General features: G+C 38.6%; 2 protein-coding genes and 1 long non-coding RNA gene across 5 annotated transcripts; 2 read left to right on the top strand and 1 right to left on the bottom strand.

The window, feature by feature from the left end:
• Nucleotides 1-1,793: 1,793 nt before the first annotated feature.
• LOC103874619 (BTB/POZ domain-containing protein SETH6) lies at nucleotides 1,794-4,287 on the bottom strand. The gene is made up of 4 exons (XM_009153051.3): nucleotides 4,046-4,287; nucleotides 3,882-3,948; nucleotides 2,622-3,809; nucleotides 1,794-2,546 (listed from the first exon to the last, which is right to left on the bottom strand). Exons 1-4 carry the CDS (start codon nucleotides 4,135-4,137, stop codon nucleotides 1,953-1,955), a joined length of 1,941 nt encoding a protein of 646 aa, XP_009151299.1. The 5' UTR covers nucleotides 4,138-4,287; the 3' UTR covers nucleotides 1,794-1,952.
• On the top strand, nucleotides 3,600-4,293 carry LOC103874612. Its single transcript, XR_634239.3, has 2 exons — nucleotides 3,600-3,833; nucleotides 3,905-4,293. It is a non-coding gene; the product is annotated as an uncharacterized LOC103874612 (long non-coding RNA).
• A 1,557-nt stretch (nucleotides 4,294-5,850) lies between these two features.
• Nucleotides 5,851-12,061, top strand: LOC103828211. 3 transcript variants are annotated; one of them, XM_033274473.1, is made up of 7 exons: nucleotides 5,853-9,183; nucleotides 9,261-9,929; nucleotides 10,014-10,103; nucleotides 10,176-10,298; nucleotides 10,461-10,589; nucleotides 10,684-11,021; nucleotides 11,124-12,061. In XM_033274473.1, exons 1-7 carry the CDS (start codon nucleotides 8,290-8,292, stop codon nucleotides 11,902-11,904), a joined length of 3,024 nt encoding a protein of 1,007 aa, XP_033130364.1. In that variant the 5' UTR covers nucleotides 5,853-8,289; the 3' UTR covers nucleotides 11,905-12,061. The 3 variants fall into 3 exon arrangements, with proteins under 3 accessions (XP_033130356.1, XP_033130364.1, XP_033130360.1); XM_033274469.1 differs by having other exon boundaries at nucleotides 5,854-9,183; nucleotides 9,261-10,103; nucleotides 11,124-11,205; nucleotides 11,287-12,061; XM_033274465.1 differs by having other exon boundaries at nucleotides 5,851-9,183; nucleotides 9,261-10,103.
• The last annotated feature ends 515 nt before the right edge of the window (nucleotides 12,062-12,576 follow it).

Here is a 12,576-nt window from a genome sequence, read left to right as displayed (position 1 = left end):
AAAATATGATGTATAATCCTCTCTGCGTTTTTAGTCCCAAAAGTTAAGCTTTGTTGACAAAGTTGTTGTGACGCTCCGACCGCCCACGGCTAATGGACCTTCCACGCTAGCTCTCTTGGCCTCTGGGGCCCATTTGTGCATCAATATTTCTGAGGCTCGAAAGTATTGTTTACTGACCCTATAGTCACCACATGACTTTTCTCCGTGTTTTGGCGTCACTCACACGATACCGCAAGTAACTTTTTGGTAGGTCACTCATCCTTCTACTACTAAAGCTCAAGCACACTTAACCCTGGAGTTCTAAATGGATGTGTGACCAAAAAGGTAAGTGCACTTTGGTGACATAGGTAGTCAAATCAATTCTCTTTCCATATACCACAAACCGAATTGTTACAATTCACACTCTCTCAAAGAACACAACGTCCTAGTTCGCTCCAAGATCGCTACCCATTTTAGTGTGAACCTTCCCACCGGTCCTCACACTGGTCTGAGTTCGTCCCTGATACCACATGTAACACCATGACTGCTCATGGCTAATGGACCTATCATGCCCACACACTCGGCTCATGGATCCCATTCCATGCGACGGGGAGTGCATTAATTTTCAGAGGCTCGATATGCTTGTTTACTGACCCTGCAATCAGCATATGACTTTTCCATTTGTTTTGGTTTCATTCACATGATATTGCGAATGACTGCCATGTAGGTCACCCATCATTCTACTACTCCAGTTCAAGCACGCTTAACCATGGAATTCTAAACGGATGTGTGACGAAAAGATAATAAATACATTTTGGTGACATAGGTAATCAAATCAATTTTTTTAAACATTTCCATAAACCACAAACCGACCGGGATATTTTTTTTTTTTTTTGAATTATACAGAGGTATCCTGGCCTCACAGAAGTGATCCAGACTAGTCACGTGTTGCCACGTGTCGGTCCTCTGTCCCTGGCGATGCCGAAATGTTAATTCCCCAGTGGCCGGGATTCAAAACCAGGTGGCGGTACTCACAGCTGTAAGCCCTTTACTACTAGAGCTAGAAGCCCCGGTTAACCGACCGGGATGTTACAGTTATGTTCGAAAGAAAAAAAAAAGACATGAGTGAGGGACCAGAGAACCTCACCAACTCGTACTAGTTGATATGGTAGAGAGTGATCGGAGCTAGAAGTTTTCTAGACTTTAAACAATAAACGAAGTTATAACGAGACTAGAGTGATGTATGGGAGGATCTCATAAAATGTAGATTAATTTTTCGTGTCCACCTAGGCTTCGTAGACTCCGGTTTCCACGATGACATACTGTAGTTTAGAGCATTTTTGAAGTTCTTTAGTTGGTTTGATTTGTCTCCCACTTCCGCTCATTTGTGAAGATGAATCTTCAAATAAGTCATTTTGATCAAAACGAGCAAATTGATATCCTATATTCTCATACTATCTTCCTTAAGCAGTCCAATCTATACATTTAATAGAATATAACTGATTTGGTATGTTCATTAGAGTGAACAGATAGGGATTGCTGAAATTTTGGTAAACTAGTAGTTGGGGAAGGATTCCAAGATGTAACAAACATGAGGCAGTCATCCACATGCCATATACCCTTTTGAATTTTACCCATTTGGGTGTTTCATTTAAATTGTGAAATATACAACAACACTCTTCTATTTTCTGGATATAATGCAACACTTTCTTTCCCTTGTGCCAAAAAAAAGCAAGAGAGACGAAAAATCTGTTTAGTGATATTTTCCTTTTTGTCATGAACCTTGATCCATCCCTACGGTTACTATTACTCACTTCATTCAAAGAAATGATCCAGAAGATTTTTATCCCAACAAGTCCAAAAACTATTATGAACTCGCTCCCTATATTATATGTAAATTACAAATTTACACATACACACACACACTTCTCTCTTCTTTTAGGAATAGAACAAAAGCATCAGAAACAACAAATTCAAGAAACAGAGTGACACCTTCTCTTCTGAAACATGAAGCGTTTCTCCGAGTTTGTCTTCTCCTCGGTATGTTTACCATTACCGGCAACACTTTGGCTTCTTCTAAATCTCAACATGATTGCGTTCAACTTGTTCAGACCTCTAGAGAGCTTCCTAAACAGTCCATAACGTGTTCTTCTGCTCGGCTTCACGAATTCTCTCTTCATCGAAACATGATCCTTCTCGAGATCAGTCAGCCTCATCCTCATCCTCGCAACCTCGAGCCTAAGCTCTCTGTTCTCTCTTCTCACGGATGCGTAGTTGTCCCGGGGCGAAATCGCCCCGCTTGCCATCCCGCTTCCTGAACGGTTGGGAAACTGTCCCGGGAACAAGAAGAACTGGCTCTGACTCGAACCACATGCACCACTACCACCACCACCACTGGTCATCGTGTTCTTGAGCCGCGTCTGTTCGTAGAACAGGACTTGAACAGCTATCTGGATAGGAAGTCTCTCGTTCTGTGCCGCATGGCTGCTTGCGTCTTGAGACAGTTTCTGACAGCTAATTGTCTTGCAGAGACGGTAACGCTCTGAATCTTTCATGTTCGGATGAACCTAACTCAACCAACAAAAAAAAAAACAGTCAAACCAAAACTCACGTTAAAGAGATAATCTTAGCTTTACAGTTACCTTAAGAAATATATCAATGGCTCGGTAAAGACAATCGCAGACGACGCGGGCATGGTCCGGGAGAAGCTCAGCGAGAGCTATGAACTTCAAAGGAGGGAGGTTGGAGTCGAGAGCCACCTCAGCTAGATAACTATCCATTAGCTTGGAGACCTTGAAGATAGAGCTCTGTTTCGGAGACTCAGGCCCCTCGAAATCGTACATAGCCATCTCGCTCTCGTCCACCACATCTCCGTCGTCGTCGTCTTCGTAGTCGCACTCGTCAAGATTCAGAAACATGGAGAAGATTCGTTGCACCGAGTCAGTGTCGTACATGGCGCCGCCGACGTTCGCAGGAATCAAGATGTCTTCGAGAATCGCTTGGTCCAGCTGGTGGCTTATCCTTCTCTCCAGATCCGATCGACAGGAGACAGAGGTTCCGGATCCTATGGCTGTCTTCAACAAGGTGGATAGGAACGAGACAGGTATCGAGTTCTTGTTGGCTTGTGTCGGGAGGAGACCAACGATCACTTCGAGGACGATTCTTTGTTTCTTCTGCGGATCCGAATCAAGAATCACACTTCCTTTGACGAGACTCGGTTCTCTGATGATCTGCAGTGACTTACGAGCGTAGCTCATCAGTATATCGCTGATGATCTCATGATTCAGACCTTTGGACTTCATGGCGGAGACAACTCTCTGGAAGAAATCGAGCTTGAGGATGAGCAGAGACCTTCCCCACCAATCAGAAGGTTTCTCCGTCTCCGGGGCCAACCTCTCAAACTTCTGATCAAGCTTGAGCAAACCAGAGACGAGCTGTTCTTTACAAGCGTTCACAGCGATGGCGTTCACGAGCCTTCCGACAAGACTAATCTCTTCAGCTACAGGTAGTAGCTTCTCGATAGAGTGAAGAACAGTGATGGAGTTAGAGATGTCGTTAAGGATCGAGTCTTTCAGGTAAGCCTCTGTTCTCACCTCAAGATTCTTCTCTGATAACTCCTCCGTCATTTCCAGGTAATGAGCCACGCATCGCAAGGACGCGATGTTTGCCGACGTGAACTGTAGAACGACGCCGTAGCAGAATTTCGCTGCGAGCTCAAAGGCCTCTGACCCGCCGGGAACTCCGGGTAGGTTGAGGTGGTAAGTGTTCTTCGTGTCTTTTGATTCAAGAAGGAGCTTCCTGATTCTTCCACTCCGAGAGACGAGAGGAAACTGAAAAAAAAAACAGAGACAATGGTTTGCCTTTCGTCTTCCCATTCACTAGTTTAGTTCGAATTTCATTACCTTATGAAGTGAAAAACTTGCAGAGCCGACTTCTATGGTCAAGTCACTCGTAACGTCCGAGACCGGCCTGGAAACACATACACAATTTTTTGAGGACCCATAAGCCAAAAACGTTAAAATCATTCTTGTCTGAAAGAAAGAAAGAAAGTAAAAGAGATTAGTACCATTGAGGAGTGTGTCTGATGCTTGAACTTGGGCGAAATGCTTTTTTGCCAGAGACACTTTGCTTTGACTCAGGAACAGTAACAACACCCATTTTATCTCTTCTTTTACAAAACAGATCCAAACTTTCTTTTTGGTTTTGGTTTTGGTGTTTCTTATCAGACAAAATTTAGCAAACCAATGTTATCGCAAAGACCTGCACATATGCTTTTGTGTTTCTACCAAGATTGTTCTTTCTGTCGGCTGCAAATGCTCTCTGTGTCTCTGTCTCCCTTTACAATATGAAAGATTGTGCGGAGGAGTGAGTAAAGAATTCAAATAATGAATACTATTGCTTCATGGACATTTAAATTAATCAATATAAAAGTTATACTAATGCTACTTTATCTTCCGGAAATTAGGACACTAATCCCGCTTACTATAGGTAGACTGAGACTATGGGTATTGAGTGTTTGATCTCATGTCACAGTGGTTTTCATCCAATTATTACTAGTCGGTAATTTATTTTTTTGGGCCACATGTGGTAATAATAGTTTTTAGCTGATGATTGATTTGTATGATTTTGTTAAAAAAATAGTAATTCTTAAATTGACCCTATGTGGTGAATCTATAGGTTCAACCCCTCTATATTAACCAATAAAAATCTGTTACATCTTATATTTTGTTTATGAAAAATAAAAAAAGTAGAAAATAATATCAATTGCAGAATTTTTTTTTGACATTGCAAGATTTTAAACCCTAAAACTTAGAATTTAAATTCTGAATACTAAACCCTAAATTATAAGATTAACATTAAATCCTAAACTTTAAACCCTAAATCGTAGGATTAACCCTAAACCCTAGTATTTAAAATTTAGGGTCTAAATCCTACAATTTAGTATTAATCATAGAGTTTAGAGTTTAGGATTTAATGTTTAGAGTATGAGCTATAGGGTTTACTATTTGCATTAGTATTTAAAGTTTAGTGTTTAGAATTTGAGTTATAAAGTTTAAGGTTTACCAAATTTTATAATGTCAATTTTTTTGTTAGCAATTATTATTGTTTTTTATTTTTTATTTTTACGATAAATAAAATATGACACTTGACAGTTTTTTATTGGTTAATATCTATGGGATGAACCTATAAATCTACTTTACGGGATTCAACCCAAGAATTACTCAAAAAGATAGAACATAGACTATCTAAAACACTTCAGTTTATGATAACTATTTATTAATCACGAAATGCTAATAATATAAGACTTCTTAGTAAGTATATATATATATATATATATATATATATATATATATATATATATATATATATATATATATTCTTAAACACATTTATATTATTAAGATTGAAGTATTTTTTGGTATTGTTTAGAAACATGGATAATAGTATAAAAATATAATGTTGTTTGGATACATAGATAGTAATATATTAAGAAAAAAATAATGGACTTACATTATTAAAAAAAAATGGAAGTTTACTATATTATGAGAAACTCTCTATCTGAGTCAGTTTTAAAATATACAAAAATAGTCTAATCTAATTAACTAAAAACATTATTTTTCTAAAATAATGATGAAATAAAATTTAAACTTTATATACATATTTCAAATCAAAATAATAATTTAAAATTGATTTATATCAAAAATTGATTCAAAAGTATACATATTTCAAAATTTGATTTTTGCTAAAATATTTTCCAATAACCATTGTAAAACAAATTCAATATATATAAGAAAAATACAATAGAAAGCCCAATTTAAAACACCAACTTAAATTATAATTTTTATATTTCACATTAAATTGTAAAAATATAATATATGTAATTATTTATATAGCTGACAAAAAAATTATTTATTGATGATATGTATAAAATATTATTAATTATATAATTTTTTATATGGTGGTATGCATAGAATACGATTAATTATATGATGACACATGATATATATAATAGAGACATGAAAAAAAAACAAATAACAACAAATTTTTAAAAAAAACATATCTGCATGAGCATCCGGATCGCCCGGATCAAATTCCAGTGACTTATTGATACTTGAGTCGTTAACGTAAAAATAGGATAATTTCGTAAAAAATGCTATGAATTGTCATAAACAGAAGTTTATACTACCGCTAATTCGACATATACCAAGAGCAACTAATTTAGTGGCGGATAAACTTGCATGAGGCGCTTGGAGTTTTCTTTCAGCTGTGTTTTATGTTGATTCTATTCCATCAGTTTGGTTTTCCGAACCGGTAGGTTTATTATCATAGTTTAGTTATTGTTGTTAAAAAAAATACTAACGCTGATTATATACGTATATAATTAATTATATAACCGCAATCTATGACTTGGATATTTTTTCACTTTTTGTACTGATTAAAAAGTAATATTTAGTTGATTATGGAGTAAAAAAAAGTCAATTAAGTGTGCTGTTTATTACTTATGCTTTTCGGTGAAAAGTTCGAAAGGTTTCTTATCTTGTCTTTTATTTACACGGTATGCTTTTAATTTAAAAAAAAAAAAAAACAAAAGAAAACAATCAATTGCATGTAGTGTGAATGGTTGCAGTTGCATTGCTTTTGGGGGTTATAATCATACCTCTATGTTTTTTTTTTCAACCCCGCAAAGATTTTTGTTTTAAAGTAGCTTAGACAAGAAAACAAATACTAGAAAAAGTATAGTAGTAGATTAAATTAAAGTTACCATAAAAGAAGCTTCGCCTATCCTACTCAAAATTATATAATGTCATACATGATTCGCTAAAAGATTATCTCAATCAGCCGAAGTTTTTTTTATTCTCAATCAGCCAAAGTTAAATGTTTGCTATGTGTTCTCTTATTGTTAAATTTGCACAAGTTGTCTTGATCAACGTAATAACTGTAACTTTGCGTTCATTTGCGTTCATCTTCTTTGTGAAGGAAGATTGTCTACCTTGTTGTATAGGACTAGTTATATCCTTTTAACGTCCCAAACTCCGAACTATAGTACAACCTAGCATGAAGAGAATGTTTCCACATAGTTTGATTAAAGAAGTGATGTTCCACTTAAATAATCAGATATCATTTTGTATACCTACACTCCACTAGAACAACATTCAGTCCTCTGTTTAATTGTTTACCATTTGCAAATACCATAAATGAAATTATAGCCCAAACTAGAGTATACATAGGACCATGTATATGAAACTCGGTACTATTTATACTGAATCATATTGACACAAAAAGAAAAAAGGAAAAAAAAAAGAAAGAGAGACTTTTTATACCACTTTTGCGATGATATGATCAATTCTAGGATTAGTGCGCTGAAAGAACGGCTAGTGCGTTTCCACTCATTGCTTGTTCCCTCTTAACGCCATTGCATCATCTATATTGTATCCGAATATCAATATTTTTCTAATTCAAGATTTTTACTACCCATATCTTGATTTCCTGAAGAATCGGCACCAGAAGCTTACCCATATCAAAACAAAAATAGACCAAATTTCCTTAACCCCAACATTTAATGAAATGTGGTTGCTTCTAATTAGACCAACACGAAGTCAACAAGTTGAGAAATGTACCAATATTTTTTTCCTTGTCCACTAATTTCGGGTTTACGAAAATATTTTGATCCCCGATATATTGCTAATCGTAAGATTCATGTTTCTTTAACTTTGTATAATGATTATATATATTGGAACTCTTGTTAAGCAATGCATATCCATACGATCGGGTAATACCTAGCACTAAATCAGTTATTCAGAAATTAAAAGAAAACTAATGACAGATTTGGTTTAGTTTTATTTATATAATATATTTATTAAATAAAAAAATGTTTGAAGATTGTATAATTTGTGGCTGCACCAGTGTGTAATAATTATTGACATCCCACATAGTCTTAAGAGAATTTGCACTGCACACACAAGACTTATGAGGTAATTAGGTCTATACCGTTTTGACATATTCGAGGCATCTAGAACGTGTGTAATTGACGTTACTAACCCTTTTCTCTTCCTTAGTAAAGTAACCGGTTACCTCTTGTATTTCTAATATATATTTTTTTAATTCATTACCAAACGGACACGCATCTAATATGTCAGGCAAGTTGATGTTTTGCATTTTTCGAAACCTCCCTATTTGGTAGTTGGTATCGAAAACCGTGATTCTCTCCATCTTTTTTTACTATATTATTCACCGTCGATACTCTGTTCTTGTCATTCCAATCAGTTTCTAAACAGATCTAGATTCCACTTCGGTCGTAGTAATCCTTCTATGGATCACAGCGATGAATCTCTTCCTCCACTACCACTTCCTCCCCGAATGTTTGCGTTAGGGGAAGAACCCGAGGGAGTTAGGGTTACACCTTACCACAAACCCACATCCATTCGAAAAATCCTCAACGCACTCGGCCCTGATGAAGTCCGGAGGATTAAGGAGACCCCGTTTGGAAAGCTTGTCGAAATCGCAGATAAACCCCCATACTCCGGTCGGTTTGGCCGTTTTCTTATATCAAGACAGTTGAAAGTGGGCAAGAAGAACGAAGTCTGGTTTATATTTGCTGGCAAACCCGTAAGATTCTCAATTAGAGAATTTGCTCTAGTCACAGGGCTCAATTGTCGAAACTTCCCGCCGCGTACAAAGAAAAAGAGCTCGAAGAACCTAATAGAGAAGCCTTATTGGGGAGAGCTATTTGGCTCTATGAGGGAAGTCCCTGTCAGTTATGTCATTAGCATGCTAAAGAAGAAGACGGTTGCTGATACAGAAACGAGGATCAAGTATGCCCTGCTTGCTTTGTTGTCAGCCGTCATTCTACCGACATCGCATAATCCTAAAATTTTGGAACAACACGCGGAGAAGATAAAAGATATCGATCAGTTTCTTGCTTACCCGTGGGGCCGTGTTTCATTTGAAATGCTCATTAGTAGTATAAAAGAGAGGGATGAAGTCTCACTCTCACAGAAAACAATTGCACTTAAAGGGTTTGTTCTATCGATACAACTTGTTCTGATAGAAGCAACTCCTTCACTTACACGAGTAGTGCAAAGTGGGAGTTCCTCCGGTTCCGAACTTGATTGTGAAGACGACGATGACTTTGTGGACGATGATACCGAGAGAAAGAAATGTATCAATCCGGCGCGTGTACGTGATATTGATTCATCTTCGAAGGTATTTGTCATTAACAGCAACATTATATCATGTTTTTGTTATCAGTCCTTTTTAGTGATTTTTTCTCTGTTACGCAGACGCATGTTGTTTCCATTATTTCTGATGGCGTGGAACTCGACAATGTCGAGGACGAAAACCACATTCCTGGAGATGAGGAGGATATACTTGTGGCAAACTTGGAGAAGTGTATTCACGATGGTTTCTCATTCCGGAAGTCCCATTTTCTCGGTGGTGCGACCCTCGCTGATGTCATCCGAATGCGCGAAGAAGCCGCAAAAGAAAACAACACCCGTAAAAAGAACAAGCGGAGTGTGAATGCTAATAGTGCCGACGCTGCTGACCCTGATTATGTTGTCTCCATATTGAAAAGTAGTCTATCTGCGGACCTGTGTCGTATGGAGGAAGAAATTAAAAACCTTGGTCAGATGTTTACGAAATCGCAAAGTCAAATGCGGTCTTACATACAAGACATGTTTGACACATTTCAGAGGAACATTAGTAATATGATTCCTACCCCGTCCTCTGGGAGACACGCTGATCCTCCGCATGCCCAGCAAGCAGAGACCACTTTCAGCAGAGAGAAGACAACCACGGAGCCCAACCCCGGCGCACCACCTAATGTTCCCGTAGCAAATGCGTCGCACAAAAGGAACAAGTCAACGGGACGGACCGGTCATTTTGATCCATGTGGCAGCATACAGGACGCTATTCATTTTGCAGACCACGTGGCCCCACTGTCCGGAGATGTAAGCCTGGAAGAAAAAGTCATTATCAACATCATTACCCCTATCGTTGTTCCACTTGGCTTACGCATACATATTTGTTTTCAGGTTAATATGGGCGATGCCTCTCTAAACGAGGAAGGTAGCCCCGAAAAATGCAATGATGGTAATAACGATCTTAATCCTAGAGAGGAGCAGGTTTGGTCTTTTAGCAACGCTCCTTTCTTATTTCAGTATGTACTATCTCGCTAACACATCTCACCGATGTAGGTCCATCCCGCTTATTCATCTGCTGACGGAGAAGCTCGGGAGGCTGAGGAAGAGGATCCTGAAGATGCGGTGGACATGATCAACAGTCCACCCTTGACGCAACCTGCACCATTGGATTTGACGGTGAGCCATCATTCTCTTCACCGATAATCAATGTACTGATGTATATTACTAGATGGTCGTGGAGGAGTTGCAATGCTAACATGGTCATGTAGTAGCGTAATTTGTTTCTTAGCGGTTCATAAAGAGTTTTTAGCTTGATAAAATCCCGGTTACTTCGTCCAGGAACATGCTAACATCACCACAGCGGGGACGGGTGGAAGTCATGCAGAAAGTGCCAAAGTAACGTCATCTACTTCTTCCGACAGCAACCCACCAACTCCCAATGTCATCCCTCAACCGAGTTCCTGTTTGGTTAGCATACCATTGATGTTTTTGTTCAACGTTTTTTTATTTTGTTTCATAATACATCAACGTGGTCACTCATTCGTTGTTTGTTTATTGAAAGGATAATGCACAGTCTAATTTGGCCTTCCCAAAGCCTACATTCTCGCTAGGACTAACACAAGAAGAACGTTACCTTAGTAAAACAGATCTGGTGGACGCTGATGAATCATTGGAAGAGGGTGCATCCATTTCTCTCAATGACGACCAAGAACCGTTTCCAGCAAACAGGAAAAGCAAGAGACAGAAAGTTGTGCCCCGTAGCCTCGTCGGAGACTATCAGTGCGATAAACGATTCCTCACCCGAGCTTGGGAGGCCCATGTTAACGCTATACATCGTGGCCCGGTAATTGACTATGCGGCTAAAGCTGCTGCTCTGGCCGAAAAGCTCCAAAAAGAATTGTCTGTTCCTCACCTCTAACTTACAACTATCTTATTCCAATAATCACTGGACCTTTTTATCCGGCTAACACTTAAGTTTTAACTCCAACTTATTCTTTGCAGTGTCATCGACGTTAGTGGACAAAGTTTAGACAGCAGTGACCTGTCTGCAATTCTTGCGAGATCTTCTCACTTAACTGCCAAGGTATTTTTACAGTCTCTGTCGTTTTTAAGTGACCACTGGGTTTCATGTCACCTCTTTGTGCACTGGACCTTTTATTTTCAGGTGATGGATGTTCTCATCCATCATACTCGATCCTTGATAGAAGCACTATCCGAAGAGCGTCAACCCAGCAGCGTTGTTTTACTGGACACGAAGTTTGTTTCCCTACTGTCAGAGACTTTCGTCAAGTTCTCCAAGTGTGCTAAGAAAGAAAGCTATCGGTTCCCAGCGGCTTTGCTTCAATACCTTTGTGTCGGTTGCCCTATCACCGAAGCTACTCGCATATACTTCCCTTTCAATTTCGACAAAAAGCATTGGGTAGGTGTCTGTCTCGACTGCTCCCTTTCAAAGGTTGTAGTGTTAGACTGCAACACTTCTCTCAGGACAGACGGCATGATCAACAAAGAAATCCGACCCATTTCCGAAATGTTTCCCTTCCTTCTCAGGCGCGCGGCCAGACAAGTGTTTTCGAAAAATCCAAAGGCACTAACCATTGAGAGACCTCGTATCGTCCCTCAGAACCACACCCACTTTGACTCCGGCTTCACCTCAATCCTTTTAATACAAGCACACGCAGTTGCAGGTCTTGATCTATGCAAATGCATCACACCCGATGTGCTTGACGTCGAGGCCCAAAAGACAGCTGTGATTGTCTACGAAGAAAATGTTGGGGTCCTTTGATAATGCTTAATCGTCTCTGCATCATTTTTTTCCGTTACTCTGTTTCGTTGGACTTTGGCTTTTTGGTTTTTTTGTACATTTTCCAGACTTTATGTTATCTCGGACTCTTCTAATGTTGCACCGGTTGCAATCAATGAATGATATCTTATTTGCTATATCATGTTGTTTGATCAATAAGTGTACTATGCTCGTACTAAGCAAACTGCATGTGCTCCGTTAGTTTACTATCAACTCTACTTTAAACTTGTGTACAGATTCATAGCTCCCAAAAAATGCGAAGACACAAGAAAACAACCAAAGTCGTTGTCGTCTATGTGGTTTGAGTCAAAAATCCATCATCAAACTTTGTTAGCAAGCTAAAGTTTCCCTTATAATTTCTCGTTTCAATTTACGAATCTAACTTCCATACCCACCCAACATAAAAAAAAGTATCCATTTAAATTAATCTTACGTAAAATACGTTCATATTTTTAGCTGGGTAACGAAACTGCAGAGACATGTCGGAATGTTGAAGTTTGTTTGTGCCTTCACCAATCAAACGTGTAGCCGGCTAACTGATCATCACCGACGATTAATTCTTTTTGGGCCTAGACTTTGCTAGGGCAGAAACCCGTTTTTTGATGTCTTATAACCGAAACGGCATCGTTATGTCTATCTACTTGTCTTGTTCTT

The sequence above is a fragment of the Brassica rapa genome, chromosome A01 (genome assembly GCF_000309985.2).
Source record: "Brassica rapa cultivar Chiifu-401-42 chromosome A01, CAAS_Brap_v3.01, whole genome shotgun sequence".
Lineage (NCBI taxonomy): Eukaryota > Viridiplantae > Streptophyta > Magnoliopsida > Brassicales > Brassicaceae > Brassica > Brassica rapa.
This window is presented reverse-complemented; position numbering and strand designations above follow the sequence as displayed.